Source organism: Lissotriton vulgaris, chromosome 2_1 (assembly GCF_964263255.1).
Source record: "Lissotriton vulgaris chromosome 2_1, aLisVul1.2, whole genome shotgun sequence".
In the NCBI taxonomy this organism is placed as follows: domain Eukaryota; kingdom Metazoa; phylum Chordata; class Amphibia; order Caudata; family Salamandridae; genus Lissotriton; species Lissotriton vulgaris.
Genome location: NC_141687.1, coordinates 1,835,330,134 through 1,835,352,781, shown reverse-complemented (window position 1 = coordinate 1,835,352,781; position 22,648 = coordinate 1,835,330,134). Strand labels below are relative to the sequence as shown.

General features: G+C 43.7%; 1 protein-coding gene across 1 annotated transcript in view; it reads right to left on the bottom strand.

Annotated features, from left to right (window-relative positions):
• RAB11A (RAB11A, member RAS oncogene family) overlaps positions 1-22,648 on the bottom strand; it is a 156,147-nt gene that overhangs the window by 40,478 nt on the left and 93,021 nt on the right. The window contains exons 2-4 of the mRNA XM_086957986.1: positions 17,922-18,117; positions 7,276-7,469; positions 1,758-1,838 (exon numbers count right to left, since the gene is read on the bottom strand). Coding sequence (XP_086814112.1) covers positions 1,758-1,838; positions 7,276-7,469; positions 17,922-18,117 — 471 coding nt within the window. The remainder of the gene's footprint in view (positions 1-1,757; positions 1,839-7,275; positions 7,470-17,921; positions 18,118-22,648) is intronic.

Genomic DNA, 22,648 nt, shown 5'->3' with positions numbered 1-22,648 from the left:
TGGGGTACCAAGAGGTCTGCACCTTCAAACAGGTTCAGCAGATGCTGTTGTACTTCTGACTTAATGCCAGACACTGAGCCAGGCATAATGCGTGACCAGGATACTGGTATTAACAACCCCAGGCAGCTGTGTCGACTGCATCTAGAGTGCATTGAATGGTGGCTTTTGGGATGGTCTTGCCTTCTGTAACCAGCTCTTGCCCAAGCTGCCTATACTCTTCAAGGGAATGTTTCAATCAGGAAGTCAGGTTTCCTGCATGACGTGCCAATCTACTTGATGAAAAGTAGCAACACTATGTATAACCTCATGGTATGAGGTAGTGTTATTAGGGGAGGAAGGTTTTGGCAGGCAGGCTGCCCTCCTCACAGGAAGCTGGAGGAAGTGGAAAGTATGGCAGTGGTGTGGCAGGAGGCGGTTGAGAAGTGAGGGGGCTGGTGCCCCTGTCCTTATGTCTCCTATGCTTTGGAGAAAGTGGTCGTTCTGAAGCAACTAAGAAAGCCAAATTCCTTTTCCTTGGAAGACACTGAAGAGTCTGCTTTGAACGGAAAATTAGGCTGATCCGATAAGTTGTGTCATAGGGTTTAGGGGAGAGGCAGAATTTGCATCTGGCATGCTCATGGATGGAGCCCTAGACATTATAGGTAAGGTTCTTCTATGGCATGGGAGTGAGCAGTCAAGTGAACCCAACAGTAAGTGCTATTAGGTGCCAAGCGTCGAGCTTGATAGGTACACGTCCAAACCCAATACTGGAAAAAACAATATAACAATGGAGCCACTGGCCATGTGCATTACCTACTAAGGGAGGAGACACTATACCTCATGACTAAAACAAGTTGAAAACATCAGAGTTCAACACTAGATAGCAGGAGCTTGCATAGCATACGTACCTCCACCCACACATGAGCTCCAAACACATTTATGCTGTTAAAATAATGTAAATCAGATAAAAAGTTTCACCTGGTAAATCGAGAATCGCCAAGCTCAAGCAGCAGAAATAACCTTTCACAACGGTTTCTCTTGGCAGTGAATTCCATCTCATTGCTTCCATGAGGTTAGTCCAGTCTGTTCGCAACTGGTTGGAGTTAGTAACACTTTGGAAGTCCAAAAACGTAAACGCAGTTCTCTTCCACTCAGATCTCAAGAGATCTGAGAATTGCAACCTCATTAAAAAGCTCTCTTGAAATTGTCGCTCTACCCCCCCCCCAACCGTTGCTCAGTGTGCACTCACAAACTCTTCTCCTCCTGTTCCTAACCTGTGAAATGCCCTACTGCATCCCCATTTCCAGGTCTATTCAATCAATACTCCAAGCCACTCATTGAAACTCAATAGCTTTCAATGCAGGTGATCTCCTCAAAGGTGAACATGCACTTTACAAATACACATGTTAATGTGAACTTATATGAAGTTTGTCAAAGATGCTTTATGAAGACAAAAAACAACGTTTGGAGGGCAAATCCATCGAACAGGACGGTTCATCATTATCATATGTATGTTATTCAGCAAAATCAACCACATGGCACGCGTCACTCGACCCTTTCCCCATGGTCATTATGGTCACCCCTGACATTTTTTTACTGCACTCACATTAAGAAACCACTTGGGGAGTTTTTGGGTAAAAACAATGTTATTAATCACATTATAAAGAAACATTAGGCTTACGAGTCATATGTTATAATGCACGCAAACTACATATCCAAGCTGGCCTTCCAAAACGCCCCAAGCATCTCACAAAATTCAACTTTTTTCTGTGTCTCACCTGTGAGGATCGTCTGGAAAGCAGCTTCTACATTAGTGGAATCCAGCGCAGATGTCTCTATGAAAGACAGACCATTCTTTTCTGTGAGGGCAAAAGGATATGTAATTTAATATAGATCTTTAACTTACGGCAGACACATCTTTGAGTATTTTCCAGTCCTACAAAAATCCTGATGGTAGTGTGTGTTTATGACCAGTACGTATGACAGGACAAGCCAAACCTTGCCATACATGTAATAATCTTTGACACTCCTCAGTGCCTTGACTGAAAGGGCAAAAAGGGATCTATTAGAAGGATTGCGCTGCGGTCATCGGACACCAACAGCAACTGAAAGGTCGATGGGTACACCGTCGAGCTGAATTGGAGGCTCCATGAACAGGATGAAAGTGTGAGGTGCAGAGTATCATATTAAGTGGAGTGGTGTGGCTCACTGGTTAGAGGCGGCAGACCCGTAAGCAGAGAACGGCCCGGGACCAGGGTTCAATTCCCGACACGGCAGGGTCGCGGACCAGGGTCAAACGGACTCGATAATTCTCGCCTCGGTGCCTACTCTAACTAGGAAACACACTCGGCAACTCTGGGCATTAAGCTTGCCTCATCTCTACAACGGCCACCCACAGACGCCGGGGATGCCTGGTCTCACCTTGGAGATACCCAGAAAGGGACCATCTCACAGGGAAAACCAGGACAGGTTCCCCAGCGGTCTTCAGCGCCAGGATACTCCTTGGAGTCACAGTGCGCTTTACAAGTACACCCACATTTACATTTACAATTACATTTATTAAAAACAGGACGAAAACAGGTAAGACGCTTTGGAAGACCTGTATAGATACTCCTAATGACGGCATACGGAATGCTACTAATTAGATCAGGGATAAACAAATTGTTCTGAGTTCTATTAGCATTTCTGACTGCATTAGTGAAGGATGAGGGAGAGAAGGTGGCAGACTGGTTGAACAAGCATTTGCAATGCAATAGGTCTCGCATTAGGAAAGTTTGAGCTATTGGTGTTTTGTTTTTGAAAATAGTGACATTATAGCTTTGTCATTTACAAAGCCAATAGTTTTAACTTTCGCAAATGTGACACCTATAGCATTTGTAATGCAATATGTGTTGTATGTACGTGACTTGCATGTATTGATATTACAAATAACAATGGCTTAATTTTTTTAAATAAATAATACTTAAATAAAAGTCATAGTAATTTATAATGGCAATAGCTTAAACTTTAGTAAATAACTTTTGTGAAGATTATGCTAAGTGTATTTTATTGTGACGAAAATCCAAGAACAGAAGTGAAATATTAACATCTTTTTGTTATATTTGTAATAACGCTTGAAACAGCGAGAGAACATATTTGAACCAGTTGTTGTTGAATGGTTGCACAGATTGATGCTGTGGTAGCGCATAGTGATGTTGTGGTGCCCCTGAGTGATGCTGTGGTGGTGCTGAGTGATGCTGTATGCTATGCTATGTTTTGTTTTGCTATCCTAGGTTTCGTTTTGCTATGCTTTGTTTTGCTATCCTATGCTTTGATTTGTTATGCTATGCTGGGTTTTGCTATGCTATGCTATGTTTTGTTTGGTATGCTAAGTTTTGCTATGCTATTATATGTTTTGTTATGTTATGCTATGTTTTGTTATGCTATGCTTTGCTATGTTTTGTTTTGCTATGTTTGGTTATGCTATGTTTTGCTATGCTTTGTTTTGTTATGTTATGCTGTTTTGTTATCTTATGCTGTTTTGTTCTGCTATGTTTTGTTGTGTTTTTTATGCTTGCTATGTTTTGTTATACTATGCTATGTTTTGTTTTGCTGTTCTTTGTCATGTTATGCTATGTTTTGTTATGCTATGCTTTGTTTGGTTATGCTATGCTATGTTTTGCTATCCTATGCTTGGTTTTGTTATGCTATGCTATGTTTTGTTATGCTATGCTGGTGAGGGTGGGTGGGTGAGGGGATGTGAGGGTGAGGGTGGGTGAGGGTGGGTGAGGGTGGGTGAGGGTGGGTGAGGGTGGGTGAGGGTGAGTGAGGGTGAGTGAGGGTGAGTGAGGGTGAGTGAGGGTGAGTGAGGGTGAGTGAGGGTGAGTGAGGGTGAGTGAGGGTGGGTGAGTGAGGGTGGGTGAGTGAGGGTGGGTGAGTGAGTGGGGGTGGGTGGGTGAGGGGGTGTGAAGGAGTGTGAGGGTGAGGGGTGTGAGAGGGTGAGGGGTGTGAGAGGGTGAGGGGGTGTGGGGATGAGGGGGTGTGGGGATGAGGGGGGTGTGAGGGTGAGGTGTGGGGGCGAGGGGGTGTGGGGGTGAGAGGGTGAGTGTGTGAGGGTGAGGGTGTGTGAGGGTGAGGGTGTGTGAGGGTGAGGGTGTGTGAGGGTGAGGGTGTGTGAGGGTGAGGGTGTGTGAGGGTGAGGGTGTGTGAGGGTGAGGGTGTGTGAGGGTGAGGGTGTGTGAGGGTGAGGGTGGGTGAGGGTGTGTGAGGGTGAGGGTGTGTGAGGGTGAGGGTGTGTGAGGGTGAGGGTGGGTGAGGGTGTGTGAGGGTAAGTGAGGGTGGGTGAGGGTGAGGGTAAGTGAGGGGGTGAGGGTAAGTGAGGGGGTGAGGGTGAGGGGGTGTGAGGGTGAGGGGGGGTGTGAGGGTGAGGGGGTGTGAGCAGGTGTGAGGGTGAGCGTGTGTGGGGGTGAGGGGGTGTGGGGGTGTGAGGGGGTGTGAGGGTGTGTGGGGGTGAGGGGGTGAGGGGGTGTGAGGGTGAGGGGGTGTGAGGGTGAGGGGTTGTGAGGGTGAGGGGTTGTGAGGGTGAGGGGTTGTGAGGGTGAGGGGTTGTGAGGGTGAGGGGTTGTGAGGGTGAGTGGTTGTGAGGGTTGTGGGGTGAGAGGGTGTGGGTGAGGGTGAGGGGGTGTGTGAGGGGGTGTGTGAGGGTGAGGGGGTGAGGGGGTGTGAGGGTGAGGGGGTGTGGGGGTGAAGGTTGTTGTGAGGGGTTGTGGGGGTGAGGAAGGGTGAGGGTGTGTGAGGGTGAGTGGGTGTGAGGGTGAGGGTGAGGCACGTATTTGTGCTGGTTTTCTTCTGGGATTAAGCCTCTCTTCATTCAGATGCTGCCTGTGAGCCTGCTTTCAGCCTTGCCTAACGGGGGGGACCTTGCTGTGTCTGAAGGGGACAATGGTAGTTCTTGAACCCTCAGGAACCCTGTGTGTTCCGACGTCAACATAATTCAGCACTCGGACCTTTCAGCTCACAGACCCCACGCCAGACGCATGCTTTTTCAAACGATTCCAGCTGGATGCCCGCCTAGTTCAGTGCCTTAATGCAGGACGAGTTCGTCTTATGTTCGAAATAGACCCTCTTGTGCAGAATAACCGCTCACGCTTCTTTAACCCCTTCCATGCTCATGACGAGCTCAGCTCGTCATGAAGCACAGTGGAGATGTGCTTATGACGAGCGGAGCTCGTCATGAACAATGGGGAAACATCAAAGTCCGCATAGGAGGGGAAAACTCAAAGCAGCCAAGGTGTTAACAAGCGGGAGTTGGTGTGATTCCTTCCCGTAATCACGGGGCTGTCATTGAAAATTGAGTTACTCCCATACAGACAGACCTCGGCAAAGATAAAAATAGGTTTGTCTGGACCCCAAAAGGCGCTTATGTATGATTAAACCAGACTGTTAGAGGTGAAAAATGCGCCTCACACTGCTGTCAAAGTGACAGCAGTCCCCAGAGTGCACAAGCAAACAATAGAAGGACTAACCTAGAGAAGGGCTGCCTCAGAAAACCGGGTGTGAGTGGCCATTTTGGAATGATAAATGTTAAGCAACACTGATTGACTATATACTCTTACAAAGTAGTAGGAGGTTAATAGATACATGAATGGCAATTTTTGTTTTTTCCCATAGTCAAAATTACTGCAGTTCATTATTTCTTCAAAGCAATGTTTGTAAGCATCTTAATGTGCACAAGATCATTTTTTGCTTTGTGCACATAGGTTTTCCTAGTTACCCTTCTTGTTGAAAGTGCAACGTTTCTGACAAACAACATAGCTGTTTCAAGTGAGCTGCGCTGGTGATGTCATACCACTGGCTGGCTGTGATCTTGCCAAAAGGGCATCCTTCTATTATGTCTACTTCAGAAACCTTTTTGGAATATGATAAACCTCCCGACTTGGAGTCACGTTTTTTTCTGCAAAGGGGCCTCCCTGCCCTTTCATAGCACCGCCTATGTATGAATATGTAGAAGCACCATACAGAGCATGATCGGAACTGCGGGCAGCAATATATGTAAGCACCTTAATGTACATGACATTTGTTTGCTTTGCCCACATTATGATTTTCTACTTACCCTTTTTGTTCGAAATGCAACGTTTCTACTAGCATGCTTCTGATATGCAGCTCAGCTGTTTAAAGTGAGCTGTGCTGGTGACATCACACCACTAGCTAGCCCTGCAATCTTGTCAAAAGAGCGTTGTTTTTTTAGGTCTACTTCAGCAGCACTACTCAGATTCACGTTTTTTTCCTGCAAAGGCACCTACTTGCCCTTTTATAACCGCGCATATGGCGAAGAGCAAGCAAACATTATAAATAAAACAAGTATTAGTGGAGAGGCTTTGGCGCTGCTGACGCGAGAGTGGGAGATCCCGACTCGAGTCTCTGCTCCGCAACATCTTGTGATTCTGGGAAAATCACGTCATTTCTCCTGGTGATAAGTTGTCAATTTACATGTGCTGCAAGACAACAAAAGCACGGAATGAGCCACTTTTATGGACGCTTTATTAAACAAGTGGAGGTAGCGGGAAATCAATGAGGGATTTACAGAATGGATGCAAAAGAAACAACAATGATCGAGGCGAAGGGAGGACACTCAGGGAGAGAGAGAGGGGCGGCAGGGATGGGGACAGAGAGTGGGAGGAAACAGAGAGAGACAGGCAGAGATAGAAAATGGGAGGGATTGAGAGATGGAGAGAAAAGGAGAGCACAGGCAGAGAGAGACAGAGGAGGTAGGCCAAGGGAGTCTGCGAAAGAGAAAGGCAAAACGAAAAGGAATTAACAAGGGGGAGCGGCATGCATAATCCTGATCTAGGAAGAAGCCCAGGGGAGCTTTGAAGCTCTCGGAGAATGCGAGGCACTGCCTGGCGGCCGTGAAGTGTGAAGAAGTGGGCAGGGAAGCACAGGGGCAAATGGTAAGGGGCGGAGAAATGCTGCTGGCAGGAGGAAGGCTCGGGCAAGCTCGTGCACGAGAGCACATGCACTCGTGAAAATCCTCTTTGGGAGAGCTTAGTTTAACTCTTGGTTTCACTGCTATGGACTCGTCCTATTCCATTCCTGCGGAATGGGAATAGGCCGAGACCTAAAAAGGAGTGGGTGAATATATGTAGACAATTTAAGTACAGTAGGGGTTGGGTAGGAGTCTTGCCTCTGTAGTCAATCTATCATTCCCTTATGATCTCAATCTGATGTATGCTACAGAAAGGCACGCATTTACTATTTTCAGAGCAGCATCAAAGTTAATTAATTTTCACTTTTTTTCCTAGGAACACTTTTACCCACCTGCAAAAGCCCTGGCCTCATCAGTAGGCACTGCTCGCAAGTGACGCAGGTCACTTTTGTTGCCCACCAGCATAATAACGATGTTGCTGTCTGCATGGTCCCGAAGTTCCTTCAACCACCGTGCTACATTTTCATAAGTGAGGTGCTTGGCGATATCGTATACAAGCAGTGCTCCAACAGCTCCACGATAGTACCTGCAAGGAAAATAAGAGTTTTTGTAGAAAGTACACTTCGTCCTCTTACTATAGATGTCCACTCTAACCTTACCCATCCCACAATTTGGTTAATATATACAAATGTGTGAATAGCTAAAAAACACCAGCCAAATAAGTTACTTACCTTCGGAACCACTTTTTCTGGTAGAGACCATCTAGCTTCCTCACTTTTGAGTATTCTCCGGGCGATAGACTTGTTTAAGAAACCTTTCAGCAGTACCTCAGTGCATTGTCAGGTAAGACCATGCGGCTCCAAACCAACATCAACCCGCCCGGGAAGGACTTCCGGGGCCAAAGTAGGAGCCACACCTGCACGCTTATGTCAGTTGATTTAGCAGATGTCCGCGCATTCCGACGCAAAGCCTCAAGAGTGAGTTGCTCATGAGCAGTGTGCCGATTCCTAGACTTAGGATCTTTTTAATGGATAGAGTTCAATCACACAATGGGAGGACAAGTGGGTCAGTGAGGAATCTGCAGCTAGACAGTTTTTACCAGAAACCAAATTACCCAAGGTAAGTAACTTTTTCTTCTGATAGAGACTTCTAGCGGCAGATTTCTATTCTTTTGAAAAGATACCAAAGCAGTACATATTGGAGGGGAGTCTTGCAGGACTGAGCAGGCTAAATGCTCCTCCTGGTGGATCTGGCTGTCCAGACAATAGCGCTTTGTGAACATATGGAAGAATGCCAAATTAGCTGCCTGGCATGAGTCTAGGACAGGATTTAGTGTGCTAGTGTATTTGTATATGGTATTTATAGAGCGCTAACTGTCGCTGGGAAAGGAGCATCCTGGCGCTGATATAGTGTACAATACAATATTAAAACCTAGATGGCAGCCATTACAAAACTGTCCGACAAACTGTAGATCCAAGTTTTTAATTGTTTCCTAAAGGCATTCTCCTGAACCAGAAGTCTAAGGTCTTTAGGCATGGCATTCCATGCCTTAGAGGCCAGTATGGTAAGGGTCTTACCTCCCTTGGTTTTATAAATAAATCTAGGGATGTTAATTAGGTTGCCACCTGCCGACCTCAGGCATCTTAAAGGGTTATAGCGAGCAAAACGTCTCGCAAGATACTTTGGACCGGTCTTATTTAAAGCTCTGAAAGAGGTCAACAAGATCTTAAATAGGATTCTCTTATGTAGCGGCAGCCAGTGTAAGATCTGAAGCGCAGTGGTAGCAGAGGATCTTCTGGGTAATTTAAGTACCAACCTCGCTGCTGCGTATTGGACACTCTGAAGTTTTTTTAGCGTGGATTTTTTCACCCCAGCCATCAAGCCGTTGCAATAATCCAAACGCGATGGTATCAAGGCCACTGCCACCGTCTTTCTGGAATCAGTGGGCAGAAACTCGAAAAACTTCTTTAGAGATTTAATGATACTAAAGCAGCTTCCTGCTGTGTTCCTTACGTGCTGGTCGAAGGAGAGAGCGGAGTCAAATAGAACCCCTACATTTCTTGTGGTTTCCACTGACTGGGGCGGAGCAGGTGAGTCTTCAGGCCACCAATCCTTAGGACGGAAATGGACCTCTTTTCCCAGAGGTAAAATCTCTGTTTTACTGGCATTACATTTTAAATGGTTGGTGTTCATCCATTGGAAAACCTCCGTCAGACAGCTCTTAAAGTTTTGTTCCATATTGATGGAATTTTTATCCATAGAGACCACTAACTGAGTGTCATCAGCATATGATGTGACAAGTATCCCGTGTGACTTTTAGTGCAATAAGGGGGGACCATGTAAATGTTAAATAATAAAGGGCTTAAGATGGAGCCCTGCGGGACCCCAGATGGAACTTTTATTTCGTTGGATAAAAAAGGGCCCAAGGAGACTGTTTGGGATCTGTCAGTCAAAAAGGATATTATCCATGCCAAGGCAACTTCTGTTATGCCTATGCTTCACAGCCTGTCAAACAGGATTGCGTGCGAGATGGTGTTGAACGCTGCCGTGAGGTCCAACAAAATCAAGACAGCGTTTTTGCCCTCATCCTGCAAGAATTTAATAGAATCAGTGAGCTTGATGAGGGCAGTTTCAGTTGAATGTTTAGGTCGAAAACCTGACTGTTGAGGATGTAAAATATTATGAGTATCAACAAAAATGTTCAATTCTTGGTATACTATCTGCTCTGTTATTTTACCCAAGACAGGAAGGAGGGATATTGGTCTAAGATTGGATAGATCCGTGGTAGATTTGTTGGATTTCTTCATTAGAGGCTTCACAATTGCTTTTTTCCAATCAAGAGGGACCACTCCAGAGCTGAGCGAGGCATTAACTATCGCATTGATAGTAGGATTGACTACATCAATTATCTGATGAAGTATTTGGGGAGGGCATGAATCAGAGGGAGCTCCTGATTTACAGCCAAGATGACTTCACGGGTTTGCATAAGAGAGGCAGATTGAAAGGCACTCAGGGTGTGTAGCTTGTTTTCCCCCGACCTTAGATGGCTATTATCAGAGGGAGGAGGAAGGACTGGAAAATCTCTGTATACGCTCAATTTTCTCCTCAAAATAGTCGGCAATCTGGTTGCAGAAGACTACCGATGGTGGAATTTGCGGCTCTAGAGCTTTTGGATGTGTGAAGGACTTCACTATAAAGAAGACCGTTCTTTGCTTCTGCTCTACCTCTTCAATAGCATTGATGTAGTATTCCTTTTTGGTCAGCTTAATACTGGCCAGATAGGATTTCCTTTGCTGTACATAAACAGTTTTGGCTGATTGATCATAGGTTTTTCTCCATTTCCTTTCACTCTTTCTACATAGTAAATGACTTTCTGCTAACACCTGCGAGTACCAGGGGGCATTAAACTTTCTCCTAGTGCCCTTGCTGGGGCGGTCTTTAAACGGGACACGTTCTGCAATGACTTGGCGCATCCAAGAGTGAAAGTCTTTAGAATCCTGGGGCACGACCCCAGATAATCTAGGGGCTTGCGGCTGTCTGGGGGGGGAGGGGGGATTAGATTTGATACCTTCAGCCACCCTCTTCCAGTTCAAATCAGAGGTAGGCTGCTGGCTAGTCCACAAAATTTCTACCGGGTCAGAAACACAGACCTTGAAGGGAATCAAACTATGGTCTGTCCAAATTTGCGGAATCGGGGTGTGTTTCCAATGAAGGAAAATTAGAACAAACACCATCCAGGGTATGCCCGGCGGGAGGAGGGGGGGGGGGGGGGGGGTGGATAGCAATACAGATTGATGCAGACAAAAGATATCTAGGATCTGATAAAAATTGGTCGCTTGTGCATCAATTTTAGATTCCAACTGGAGGTTGAAATACCCCATGAATGTAAAGTGAAGGTAGCGTAGAAGAAGCTGGCCTAAACTATCACCAAGTGAGTCTAGAAATGAAGTGGCATTACCTGGGGGGGGGCGATAGACCAGACTTCCCGAGAAAGAGGCGGATGTATTTAGCATGATCGAAAAGCCAATTCCTTCCGCTCCTTTAAGAGGGCCTAGATTAAAAGTATGACACTTGAGGGAACTTCTAAGGATTACAGCAACCCCTCCACCTCTTCCACTGGGTCTATCCTGCCTAAAAATAGTGAAGCAGGAAGGAAGGGGGTTACGAGGTCACGGTTACTAGTGTCGTTGAGCCAAGTCTCAGTCACAAAGAGAAAGTCCAGATCCAAATCAAGGATCAAATCCCTGATGTCCTGGCTATGGCAACCCATGGAACGTGCATTTATCAGGCCACCCTTAAATTTAAGAGAACCAACCCTCGAGGTATCTGCACCTAGTATGGACTCATAACATGGCCAAGGTGTGGTCTATTTACAAGTATTGCATGAGAAAGGCCCCCATATCTGCTTCATACGAGGACAACCAGAACATTTACCATTGTCATCCAACGCAAGCAGGTAATTTCCATTATAAATGCGTGTGGGTTGGAGTAGTCCAGCGTGGCCCGCGCCCGTCGCGGACTTACCGCGGACAGGCGCAGACGTGCTTGCCTTTGGCACGCCGCCGGCGCGCCCGCTGCACCCGTCCGGGGTGGGGTCTTCATTTTATAGTGCAGGAGGAGGGTGAGAGGCAGCGATCGACTAGTGCGCTAACCAGGTCTCCCCCCCAAGATGGCAGTACCCTCTCTGCGAGCGAGTCAGCGCCGAGTCCTCCTAGTGGGGAGCAGGGTTTGCGGTTTGCTGTGTAACCGGAGGGAAGTAAGTTAAAAATTCTATTAAATGAATTAAGAAGCGAAAAAAGTAAACACACTGAAGTAATAAAATCACAATTTAAAAATGGATATTGGCAGCCTAAAACCCCGGCTTTCCGCCTCAGGGGAGAAGGAGTACACAGAATCTAAGCGCGCGCACCTGAGCGCGATTTAAATATCACGGAGGGCGGGAGGCAGCGATCGACTAGTGCGCTAACCAGGTCTCCCCCCAAGATGGCGGTACCCTCTCTGCGAGCGCGTCAGCGCCGAGTCCTCCTAGTGGGGAGCAGGGTTTGCGTTTTGCTGTGTAACCGGAGTGAAGTAAGTTAAAAATTCTATTAAATGAATTAAGAAGCGAAAAAAGTAAACACACTGAAGTAATAAAATCACAATTTAAAAATTGATATTGGCAGCCTAAAACCCCCGGCTTTCCGCCTAAGGTGAGAATGAGTACACAGAATCTGTGCAGTGCAGTGGTATCAACGTGGCCTAGTAGATTTGCAGTCCTTCCAAAGGCTGCTTTTAAGCCAATGCACAGCAGATGTTAATGCAGAGCACGATCCAATGGGAGATGGTTCCCTTAAACACCACTTTGCCTTTTCTCGCACCAGCCAACCCCACAAGGAGCTGATCGTCCACCTATTGTGCTTTGGTACAGTCTATGAAGAAGCAAAATGCTCTCTTGGGATCCAAACAATGGAGTTCTCCTCCTCCCTATAGGGGTGTGGTGGGGCGCAGAATGCCAGCATGGTGATGGTTTGACTGACATGGATCAGTGTCACAACTTTTAGCAGAAAAGATGCCAAAGTACACAGAACTAGTCTGTCTGGGAAGAAGGTGGTACATAGTGGATTAAAACGGAGTCTAAAGCGTACTCACAAGCCCATGCCGAGGCAATGGCAATGAGGAACGCAGTCTAGTAAGTTGCCATAAGAGGAAGCTGTGAAACAGTTCAATCAGAGTGCATCTCAAGTGAGGACCAGGTGTATACAATATGATGAGGGACACCTGTCTGCTAAGAATACATCAACCACCTCAGGAGGAAGATCGAACAGGTTCAACTGTCACCTCTCATTCTCCAAGAATGAAAGTGGAGATTGTGAAGGCTAGGGTGTAGAACCCTGCCCTTTGTTTCGACAGCACATCCTCCCGGAGAGGTAGCCTAATCGAAAAACAGATGCTCAAAGCCTAGTAACTCTAGATACTAAATTCTGTGCCCAAGCCAGAGCCACCAGGTTGACTTGGGGCCGGTATAAATCATGCTAACTATGATGGCTAAGCCTAAATGATACATTTTATAAAGCTAAAAGATATAATTGCAGTACAACTTAACCTAACATGATGACTTCAAGTAAAACATTATCAACAGACATTCACCATGTCCTCAGTGATGATTTAACTCCCCCTGGTCTCACAAATCTCCTTACATTGGACCACAGCTTAGACTACTCATATGACCAGCTCCATCGGACTCCCCTCTAATTCTCAAACCCTACAAACATGCCACATCACTCATGAACATCGCCCCACTACACCCCTGATCCTCACTTACCCTCACTTGCTCCATAAGCATAGAGTATTCTTTTGATACAGGACAACCTTTATTCTGTTCTACTCTGTTGATCCAATAATACCACAGTTTAATCGGACTGTAACAACGTTTGAACCTCGAGACACCAGGACCAACTGTTGCTGGTCTCACTAACGCAGTCTCATACTCCTCTACCCATCCCTCCATCTGCTTCCAACACAGATCCTTCCACGTCCAACTTGATCTAGAGAGCCAATTCAATAACTCCCTTTACCAACTGAAGCTTTACTCTGTTTGCTTCAGGAAAGCTTTAATTACTTCTGAGGTCAATTGTGTACCATTATCAGTCACTAAATAGGCTGGTAACCACCCAATTGTAAAAACCTTCAAGAGGAATTTTTCACAGCTGTGGTTAACGCAATAACAAATTCAACCTCTGTCCTTTTCGTGTCTACATTCACCATGACGGCAAATTAAAAATGTTATGGCGGGCAATTTAACAATCTAATAAAAACACGGCCCACCCACAAGCAAGGCTCAATAGGGTCCTTCCTCTATGGTGTGTATGGTTCCAACAACAACTCTGTGTCTTCTTCACCTCCTTACACACAATACAGAAATGCACAACCTCCTTTAACAAGTTTGAAAGTTAATGTTTGTCCTAAACATCACATTCTCTTTCCTGCAAGGAAACTGGTGGTACAAGTTTTTCCTCTTCACATAGGCGCTCTATCCTCTACAACGGCTAATGCGTTCAAAATCTTACAGAAAGGCACAACTAACTCCTATTCTCTTTAACAATCCTCTCACCTCATCAAGGCCCTGATCTTCAACTTGTTGCGCTATCCATTCCTCAGGTGTTATAGACCGCTTGCAACCAATACCACATCTGCTACACTTGCAACCACTTCTTTAGAATTGCTATTTTCAACAGCCATGGAAATCCGTAATGGTAATCGAGATGAGCAAGCTACTTGATTGTTGTTCTAACCTGGTATATATATTTATTTATACATTGAACTTTATTGCGTTGATGCCAATGTGGCTAGTCTAACTGAGACATTTAATGTACCACTAGGTTGTAACACTCTAAGCAATGGGTTATGAACAGTCTGCAGTGTCACACTCACTCTCCAAACATTCATCTGACGTACTCCATTGCCCATGCAACTGCCAGATCTACTTTCTTGATGAGAGAATAATTGCTTTCGGACACCAACTACCAAAAAGCCAAGGCTACTGTCCTTTCCACTCCTCCTTATGCCTGGGCGAGCACTGGCCCTATTTCTACAACACACACTTTTACATTGATACTTGTTCTCTTCTTAAGGACACACACTGTCAAACTTTCAGAATTAACAATATCTTTCGTAATGATTTCAAGCCGTCATTCTTGTTCATGCTTCGAGACAAATGATTTACACTTCTTTAATAATACCCATCGTAGTTCTGTCCGCAAATCCGTTCACAAATGTTTCACAGTATTCTACGAATTCTATAAACAACTTAAGTTCAACATTATTCTGTGCTTCAGGTGTATCCTCTATTGCTTTCACCAAGTAATATTTTTGCCCTCACACCCTCAGCACAGACAGTATAACCCATATACTCTTCTTTCTGAAGAAAATGATAATTTTCCTTTCTGTGCATCAATATAGACTTACCCTAATGTATTAAATACTGGTTTTAATGTCAGATTGTGTTCTTTGACTATCTTTTCAAAGACCAGAATATCATCTTGAAAGAGCCCAAGCCAACCCAAATCCTTGACGATGCCTCCCATCATGCATTGGAATATGCTAGTGGCACAGACCAGGCCAAATGGGAGGCAATAAAACTCAAACACAACTTTTGATGTGAGGATTGCATTAAGTGATTGACTCGAGGTGCGTTTCATTTGATCAAACGCACTCAAGTTTTAATTTGGAAAATATTTTGGGTCCTTTAACATCAATATCAGATCCTCTATATTAAGCAAAGGTAACATCAATATCATATCCTCTATATTAAGCAAAGGGAAACTATCAACTATAATATTTTGATTTAATGTCGGAAGGTCAACATCAAATCTAAACCTGCCATTAGTTTCTTTGTGATGATCGCTGGTGAAATCTATAGAGATGGCTCAACATGCTCTATCCTTCTCACACCATTTCCTGCAACACATCTTTCACTTCTTGTCTAAAAAGCAATGGTTTAGTCCTTGCTCTGTGTGTCGCCAACTGGGCCCCTCCATAAAACACAATCTTTTGAACATAATCCTTCAATTCTCCCAACTTTCCTTCAAATACGATTAAGGATCACCCCACAAATCCTTCGACAGGAGTGAATTCAACCACCATTGCAAGATCCTTAGCTATTGGATTTCTAATGATGGGTAAGTCGTATAAGTGTACCTAACCAAATATTGGAGGCACTGTTATGGCCCTATAGACTTTACCTAGGTCTCTAAAAATGTCAGTGCATATAAACCCTAACCCCTCTTTGGCACTACCTTGAAACCCTGTAGCATTCATATTAATGGGTTCGAATTTTCCCCCTTCGCAAGTTCTCTACCACAGATCTTCAGGAACTATTGCAAACATAGAACCTAAATCGACTTTAAGCATATGGTCTACTGACTCTTTGTTGATCCAAAACGTAGTGTTAGGCCTCAACTTCCTCCCTTGAATCTCCCTCTTACTCTACACTCAATTCAATAAGCTTTATTCGGTTGGAGAAAATCAACCATAAAAGTACAATACATAATCAAAATACATGAAAGACAATCAGTAAAAGAATCAACATCAATAAACTAATTTCATTAAAACATCATACACTACTCAGCAGAAATAAGAGTATGAATGACACCTGTCAGTTCTCATAATGTAAACAATAGACTCATAGTAACATTACATGTTTTTTTTTTGGTGACAAAATCCAAAACACATAGGCTTCAGAAAGTGCAAAGTGCTTAGTTAGTTTAACCATCCCCCAACTTTAGGGGGCTGGCTAATTACATTAGAACAACATACTCTTCCTAGCGTTAATTGAACTTAAAATAAATGTTGCAGTATAAAAATCTCAGGTTCTCTTCGCATGAAAAGTAGGATCATAGCAGCATTAGTGGTTTTAACATCATATTGTTTAAACAATGGTTAAAGGTAAGCAATTCTAAAAGACAGATAAAGATCATTTAAAAGTAAAAAGTGCAAGGTGCTCTGCTTAGTATTCCATTTACAAGGGCATGGGGGAGACAGGACGCTGTTTCATCGTAGGGAACGCTACTAAATGGTGCACAAGGCCTAACCTCATTCTAGTTAGAACATAGCGGTGGGAAGGTCTCGTGACAAGTGAAAGGTAAGTTTGGAAGCCAACCGTAACTATATGCAGATGGTAAAGCTGGTACGTGGCTTGCATCCCTACTGCTTTCAGCCTGCGTACTCTACACTCTCAGATTGTATCCTTTCCTTCCACAGATACCACGGTCCCTTTAACTCTGCGTTTAAAAACTCTTACAAATTGGCCTTTCTTTGTGCATCACCTCCAATCCTTACTCACTGCAAAATAATTTTTGAAATCAGAAGAATGGCATTTGCATCCACAGTTCATGCAAAACTTTATTGGCATCCACCCCTTTCCAAACATACCACTCCCCGGAACCTAATGCTCACCTAATGGTCGCCTAACACTGAATTATGTTTTATCACATTAAGGTCACTAAAAGGATCTTCAGTTACAGCAATGCCTTCTTCAGGTTTCTTTTCTATTTCCTTTGTGCATGCAGAAGATTCAACAATTCAGAGTTGGATTTTTGAACAATAAACTGATTTTAATCCAATCATTTGTCATTTCAGCAAATTGGCACTTAAGTGCCACCTTCCATATTTGAGCCACAAACATCCCCTCACTCATCTGATCTGTGCAGTTGTGTTTCAAATTTTTGACATATTGTGATATTTACCACACAAACCAAGCATCAGAAAATATAAAGGAAAAACTTTTAAGACCCATCTAAACTAAAGCAGCAGCACTTCCTATCCTTACTATATAGAACCAAACTGGTTGAGCTCACCATTATAATTACTAAATCTTCCTCAGGGCACCATGTGTCACCTTCTCTGATCTGGTGACTGCTGGTGGTGCTTCTCACCAAAATGAAATAGGGGAGACTTTTCAAATGATAAAACAGATCTCCTTATTATAGAGCAATTTGTCTTCCACCCAACCCGCAGTCCAACTGTCCAGGAGGGTAGCTCCATGGCAACCAAAGAAATATTAGATATCATCACATTCTATATAATGGCTTTCATACAAGGCTGCAACTACAACAAGAAGGAATACTACGGTCTTATAATAACTCCTAGGGGTGCATGAAAGGACAGGGAAGACCTGGCTCCTCGACCATTTTGTCAAGAGGGATGGGCACTGAAATACAGTCTAGAGTGATTGAAGATTTCCAACTTTAAAACTTTTTTTAAAAACATTCTAAAAAGTACCCATTATAGGGTTACCAACTGTGCTGCAGGCCTTTGGCCTCTTGAAAGCACCCCCTGTGTGTTGTTGCCAGGCCCAAGCAGGGCAGATTCTCAAAAAGTCATAATCAGTAATTTTTAAGAAAAACATTTTACAGCTTAACAAGACACATGAAAGGTCTATAATTATGCACCATATTCTCCAATATCCATTCTGCACAACTACAAGAAATTGAAATCTCACATTAATGTGAGTGCACTGTACGATCGCAGTAGCTGCAAGTTTAGCTCCAGTTTTACTTACGCTGATGTTATAGCACGATATCGCTCCTGCCCTGCGGTATCCCAGATCTGGGCTTTTATCGTCTTTCCATCCACCTGGATGCTCCGTGTGGCAAACTCCACCCCAATAGTGCTTTTGCTCTCTAGGTTAAACTCATTCCGTGTGAACCGTGAGAGAAGGTTACTTTTGCCCACTCCTGAGTCTCCAATGAGGACAACTGAAAGAAACAAAGGAGATATTGTTACTCACCTTGCCATCAACTAGCTTTAAACAGAACATTAAACTAGAAAAAGGCAGATGTCATACCAAAGACCTGGATAAAGACATGGATAGAGAATAATTAACATACAGCAAACGAACTTCAAGATAAAGGACTTGTGACCCTGTAACAAGAGACAGCACCATACTAATTCAATCTGATCAATAGGAACAAGGATTAAACTTCTCATTGTTTTACATTTTAATAGGGTGCTCATATGCTTGTGATTTCAATGTAGAGAAACATACAAGAGGCAAGAAGATGAGGTGACAGTAACAAATGTGAAGAGGCGATACGAGTGACAAAGAAGGGGTTTTAAGATTTATCAAGTACTAAATCAACTGAGTATCCAAGCACTCAGAAAAAGACACATATATGGAGAAGATGGAGAAAACCATGAAAAGGATGACAGACATTAAACAAGCATTGGCATAGCCAGTAGGTCACGCTTTTGGGACCATATAAGTATTTAGTTATGCAGCACAATATCCTTGGTGCAACAACATCAAGTGTTGCATGGCTAAATATTTATAAGGTCCCAAAGGCGAGACCTATTGGCTTGTTTTATTTTTCTGGTCAACTGCCTCTATTTAACTGTCTTGATAGAAAACAACCACCAGGAGGTCAGTAAAATACCAGAATCACATTAGTATACTCTAGATTCCAGTCTATAGAAATTGTCTTCCATGAGCACCCGTAGACAATATTTTTTTTAAATCTTGTATTTTCAGCAATATAACCACCTAAGGCCCTGGTTTTATATTAAAAACAGAGCTTTGGACTATACCATTTCCAGCTGAAAGACAATATTTCTCTCCATGTGTTCCCATACCTGGCATGTCACGCAGTTTTGCACGTACTTTCCCTCCATGTTAAAGAACAGTAGATGTTTTAGCACCCAGGCTAATGTGCTGCATAGCTAAATACATACAAGGTCCCAAAGGCGAAACCAATTGCATTGCAAATGCTTAAGGTGCAACATTAATTTAATACTTTAAAGCGGACTTGACTAGGCCTGTTTTCCATTCTGCATAACATACTGTTTTCCATTTTCTGCCTACATGACTTTGCCTTGCACATGCGTTCACAAGGATTGTTAACTGAGAATAGATGCAATCCTGTATTAGTGATAAAGAGAGCCTGCGAAGAAGACCTTGACAAACGAACAAGGAGAGCCAGAGTGCTAACAGAAAAGTCTTGTCCAGCACCATTGCAGCATGGCTTGAGTGAACAAGGACGATGTCGTTCCCATGTTCTGAGAGGGGCATTTGCTCAATGTTGCAGCTTACGTGAGAATGGAAAAGGACCGTGGAACCCCTGATGATGAGGACTATAAAACCCTTATGGTAAAGCATTGGAATTACAGGATTGTGCAGCTGTGATGTTTTCTGCATAATAATGCATTTGCCGCAAAATTTATCACATGATGCATAATTTGCAGATTTTTCAAAAAAAAGTTCAGCTCAAATGGAACAAAAGTTATGGAAAACGTGACAAAAGTTATTGTCACCTTTTAATTTCCTATTGCTGTATTGTACTGTTAAACTGTTATTAATGAGATAAAACATTAGCCCAGGCAGAAGTTACATATGTAAAGTAAAAAAAAAAGGCAAAATTGTCTTTTCTTGACGCGTAATTTAGTCAACGCAGCTGCATTTTTTTAGTCTACGCCTGTTGCATGGTTCCAGACGCCCTGCCCCCATCATATTTCATGGCAGTGATGCAATTTCCGTTTGTAGTTTACGTTTTACCTCATCTTTGCTTCTTTCAAGAGGCTATGTTTCCATTGATACATTCATGCAAGAGAGGGCTTTTGTATATTGCATACTTTGAACTGAGTCCCCACTAAGTGTCTGAGTTCAGGTTGCAGGTGGGTTTTTGTGACGGTGCAGGATTGAGAGCTCTGGAGTGGAGGCTAAAGGCATTGCACTTTCTCAAGGCACCTGTAAGAGGTTCATTAAGGAGTGTAAACAACATGTACATCCAGCCGTTGGCCTCTCTACAGCGAAAGCAGAGCGAAGGTTCATATGTGCAAGGTGGAAGGGGTGAGATATGCAGATAGGGAAATTCTGAAAGATGTGCTGAGAAAAAGGCGAAAGTGTCTATCAGAGAGAGATGGCAAAAGAAAGTGGTGTGAAGGTGAGAAAGTGTGCGAGACACAAAGTACACTACACCTTCCACAGACCTTAATACCATAATTCACAATCTAGAATGTTCCCAATTGAAACGCTTTCAATTATAATTTTTCAGTACAATCTTGTCGATATTCATTTACCTGATACAGCTACCAAGCATCGACAAAGCCAATAAACAGGTCTGGCTTGTTTGAAGTATAGGTACTGAGTGCTGTAACATGTCTGGATGAGGTAACAAAAAAAACCAAAAAAAGGCACACTAAAACTAGTCAAGGACCATATGTAATGTGAAGGACACGTTTTTAGTTTACATATTTTATCTCATGCCTTTCATTGCATAGGCCACGCCTCTTAGCCAAGATTCCTAATCTTAGCCAAGCCACTGCCACCCACCTTTTAATTCCACTTAAAGCAATTACTATAGCTGACACAGACAGGTGTGCGAGACATTAAAATAAATTAGCTCACTGATTATAACCTTTCAAATACTGACCGAAGGTCAAATAACTAAAAAAAAAAATGCTTGATCCTAAAGAATATGCATTTAATTATAGAAATATCAGCATTGTTTAGGCTTTCCGTACATGAGATAAAGCTTAACTAACGTTATATAGAAGAGATGGCATTGTATTTTGACTTCAAAAGATTAGGGGCAAGTCACAGTTTCAAAACTACTATAAATTGCAAAGCCTCCATTTAAAAGTTGTCTGAAAAGAATGACAAATGGATACAGAAACGGGCAGGAGGTTCAATAAAGGTAAACACACATATGCTAAAAAGAGGATGCAGTCGAGTCGACATGCTATTGTCCAGTTTTCTCAGTAATGCAGCATGAGAAGCTTATGGAATCTAAAACAGAATGGAAGAACAGATGTGGGCAAGCAGCCAGAACAATTCCAAGTTGCGGAGAAAGAGCTGACACTACACATTGTCTGGCATTCCCATACGGGACATGCCCTTTGTACATCATTGGCTAAAGCAGATTGTTGGAGCAATTTCGCAGATCTTTTGGTTTGGTTCTCACCGTTCCATTAACAGCTGCTGGAGAGACAGCGAGCTACACGAGTGCAGAAAAAAGTAAAATTTTCATATGGTGGCTTCAAGTTGATCGGCCCGCAAGTCATGGGCATGCCATTTAACAACTAGAACGCGTGGTTACTTAGTTAGCGACAGACTGCCAGGAAAGTAAAAGCTTATCCACCTTTAGCAGCGGGCCCGACTCTCCAGTGACATATGCACACAATTACACCAAAATCAAAAGCAGCATTGGCAGCGCGGCCGTAAAAGTAACGCGGCAGTGCGGCTCTGATAGCGATTGCGTGCTCTGTGGTTGGGGAGGGGCAGAGCGAGTCGTGCTGTAAGGGTGCCGCAAGAAAAGCCAGATGGCTGCTGCGCGCGTGCTCGCAAGCTTGAGGCCACACAGAAAGCGTGTGGTCGCATTTTAAAATGCCCACTCACTAAAAGTCTCGCCAGAGCAGCACATGCGCTGGCTCAGGCGAGAGCTAAAAAGGGGAGATAAACGATCGGTTTTCACATAAAGTTACAAAAAAATTTTACAACCATATTCAAGAAAACTTTGAAGAGTTTCAAATTCAACTAGCTGATAACACTTGTGCAAAATTAGAAAATAAGATTCTCTTGCTTACATGCCAGTGAGCTCCATGCACTTATTTTCATAAGCCTCTACTAACTAGCACTAGACATTCTACCATGTTCAGTTACTGAAAAATGAGGTTAAAGAGAGCTAGGCTGTCATCATTTTTTACACACTTCCTACGTTATTCACTCTTCACACCCTCTGAACATCATGAGCAATCTGGGACACACACTTTACAATGCTAAAGTTATGTTGCACACATCTTCTTAATCAGTTTGTACACCTCCACAAACACTCACACAGTGCACAGACTTGCAGCCACGCACAAGCTACACACTGAGCCCTGCTAAGTAGGTCATGCACACAAAGTCACACTGCTGCTTCTGGCTGGAGCATGTTACAGTATGCTTGACGATGTACATTTCTCACACAGTGGTATGATCAAGGAAGTGATCAGTACACAGCCAACAAGCATCACTCTAGTTCGAGCCTACGTTCCTCAACATTCAGACAAGTTATGCAAGCAGCTTCAGTGGCTACCTTCAGAGCCACACAAAGTCACACTGCTGCTTCTGGCTGGAGTATGTTACAGTATGCTTGACGATGTACATTTCCCACACATTGGTATGATCAAGGAAGTGATCAGTACACAGCCAACAAGCATCACTCTTGTTCGAGCCTACGTCCTCAACATTCAGACAAGTTATGCAAGCAGCTTCAGAGTCTACCTGCAGAGCCACCAATGGGAGCCCTATCT